Source organism: Orycteropus afer, unplaced genomic scaffold, assembly GCF_000298275.1.
Source record: "Orycteropus afer afer isolate SDZICR_OR568_19922 unplaced genomic scaffold, OryAfe1.0 scaffold00960, whole genome shotgun sequence".
Taxonomy (NCBI): domain Eukaryota; kingdom Metazoa; phylum Chordata; class Mammalia; order Tubulidentata; family Orycteropodidae; genus Orycteropus; species Orycteropus afer.
In genome coordinates this window covers 413,176-415,440 of record NW_006922547.1, presented here as the reverse complement: position 1 = coordinate 415,440, position 2,265 = coordinate 413,176, and the positions used below count along the sequence as shown (strand labels likewise).

General features: G+C 40.0%; 1 protein-coding gene across 1 annotated transcript; it reads right to left on the bottom strand.

The window, feature by feature from the left end:
- Window positions 1-1,012: 1,012 nt before the first annotated feature.
- On the bottom strand, window positions 1,013-1,942 carry LOC103212428 (olfactory receptor-like protein OLF4). Its single transcript, XM_007958406.2, has one exon. It carries the CDS (start codon window positions 1,934-1,936, stop codon window positions 1,013-1,015), a length of 924 nt encoding a protein of 307 aa, XP_007956597.1. The 5' UTR covers window positions 1,937-1,942.
- Window positions 1,943-2,265: the final 323 nt, after the last annotated feature.

Here is a 2,265-nt window from a genome sequence, read left to right as displayed (position 1 = left end):
AACATTATGTCAGATGAGACTCTGAGCTCTTTTAGATCATTTAATCCCCACCAGAAATCTTCAGGAAAAGTGTCATCATCTTTGTTATTAAAATAATTACATAGATGCACAGAGAGGTTAAATAAATTATCCAAGATTGCACCATTAATGATTGATAAATTTGGACTTGAACGGAACCTTGGTGCTCTACTGCCCTCAAAATATTGTATGTGCTATGAAGAAAATAAAAATTGGAATGGTTAGGAGGAAGGTGGCCAGGGTGGGCCTCTCTGAAGAGTTGTCAGTTTTGATTTAAAGCCTAAGTTGTGAGAAGGAGCCATGCATATCAAAATTTTGGGGAAATGTTGACCATGTAGTGAAGATAGGAAGCAGACATATTTGGATTTTTATTTCAGAGTTTCTGACTCAAATGCACTGACAAAGACTGGAGTTTTCTTTCTTTTACTGTTGCCTAAAGAATTTTATGAAAGTCCTCAGCATAGGTCAATATAGGTCAATGGTAACTGTCAAAGCCAGATTCAATAAATACAATTGTGTGGGGAGAGGGGAGTCATGTCAGTATGGGACAGTTGAGTTTACATAGTATTCAGACTAAGACCAGAGAATAGTATGGTCCAGCAGGCATGGTACTAGAAGATGTAACATAATCGAGAGAGTCCTGGATGAGCCAATAATGTGTAAATAATTTTTTGTTGCTTTTGTCCTTTCTTCTCCCTTGCTGCATTCACTGAATGCTTTCTCCTCCCTTGATGCTTGTAGGAAGGAGCCTATATACAATAGTATGTTGTCATAAGAAGTATTATGTATTAGTTGGATATCATTCATTTTCCTTGGTAGAGGATGGAATTTTTGATGTGCTGCTTCAATTCTGTCTTCAGGAATATTTTCTTGTGTATTGTGAGTAGTATTTATTTTCTGAATTACATATTTCTAGATTCCATATTCAGGCACTTCAGTTATCAGCATTTTGCATCTCTGTTGTCTGTTCTTAACTTCCATTATCTCACTGAGATCATATGCTGAAAAGTTTCCTTAGAGCCCCCTTTATGTCCTTGTTCCTCAGGCTGTAAATGAAGGGGTTCAGCATAGGGGTGACCACAGTGTAGAACACTGAGGCTATTGAGCCTTTTCTGGAGGGATGGGCTGTTCCAGAAGTGAAATAGACCCCAAGGCCCGCACCATAGAACAAGGAGACAACAGAGAGGTGAGACCCACAGGTGGAAAATGCTTTATACTTACCTCCAGCAGATGAAATACCCATTATGGAAGAAATAATTCTAGAGTAAGAAAAAAGGATCCCAATCAGGGGAATAACACCCAGCAGTCCAGTTACAAAGTATAACATGATGTCATTAAGAAGGGTGTCAGAACAGGAGAGCTTGATGATCTGAGTGAGTTCACAGAAGAAGTGGGGGATTTCTGTCTCTCTGCAAAAGGAAACCCTCAAAACCATCAAACTTTGCAGCAAAGAGTATATCAGGCAGATTAGCCAAGAAAGCATAAGCAAGAGACCACAGAGGCCTGGGTTCATGATGGCCATGTAGTGCAGGGGGTAGCAGATGACCACAAACCTGTCATAGGCCATCACTGTCAGTAGCAAATTTTCTAGTCCAGCAAAAATCATGAAAAAATACATTTGGGTAAGGCATTCTTCATAGGTGATGACTTTGCTTTGTATCTGGATGTTCACTAGCATCTTGGGGATGGTGGTGGAGGTGAAACAAATGTCAGTGAAAGACAGGTTGGAGAGGAAGAAGTACATGGGGGTATGGAGGTGAGAGTCTGAGATGACAGCCAGAATTATAAGCAGGTTCCCTATAACACAGACCAGGTACATGTAGAGGAACAACCCAAAAAGGAAGGGCTGCAGATCCATGTCTTCTGAAAGTCCCAAGAGGATGAATTTTGAAATAACTGTTTGATTTTTTGGTTCCATATAACTTACTGAAATTGCCTGCAAAGAGGCAAGGATGTTGTTAAAATACTGACAAGACAGGAATGTGCCATACATTTAAAACTCATCCAATCATGAAGACTTATGGTTTACCTATAACGTTTGTTTCTTCAGTTGACCTTTCTTGTTGTTAGTTGTTATTGAGTTAGCATGACTCATGGCACCCGCATAAAACAACATGCCACCATTGCAGTCCATCGAGTTTCCATTGGCTGATTTTTGGAAGAAATATGCAAGCCTTTCTTCCTAGTCCATCTGAGTCTGGAAGCTCCACTGAAACCTACTTAGCATCACAGCAACACTCAGACCAC

Bases quoted from the DNA above. Each gene is read 5' to 3' on its own strand.
- LOC103212428 (XM_007958406.2), bottom strand. From the start codon at position 1,936: ATGGAACCAAAAAATCAAACAGTTATTTCAAAATTCATCCTCTTGGGA.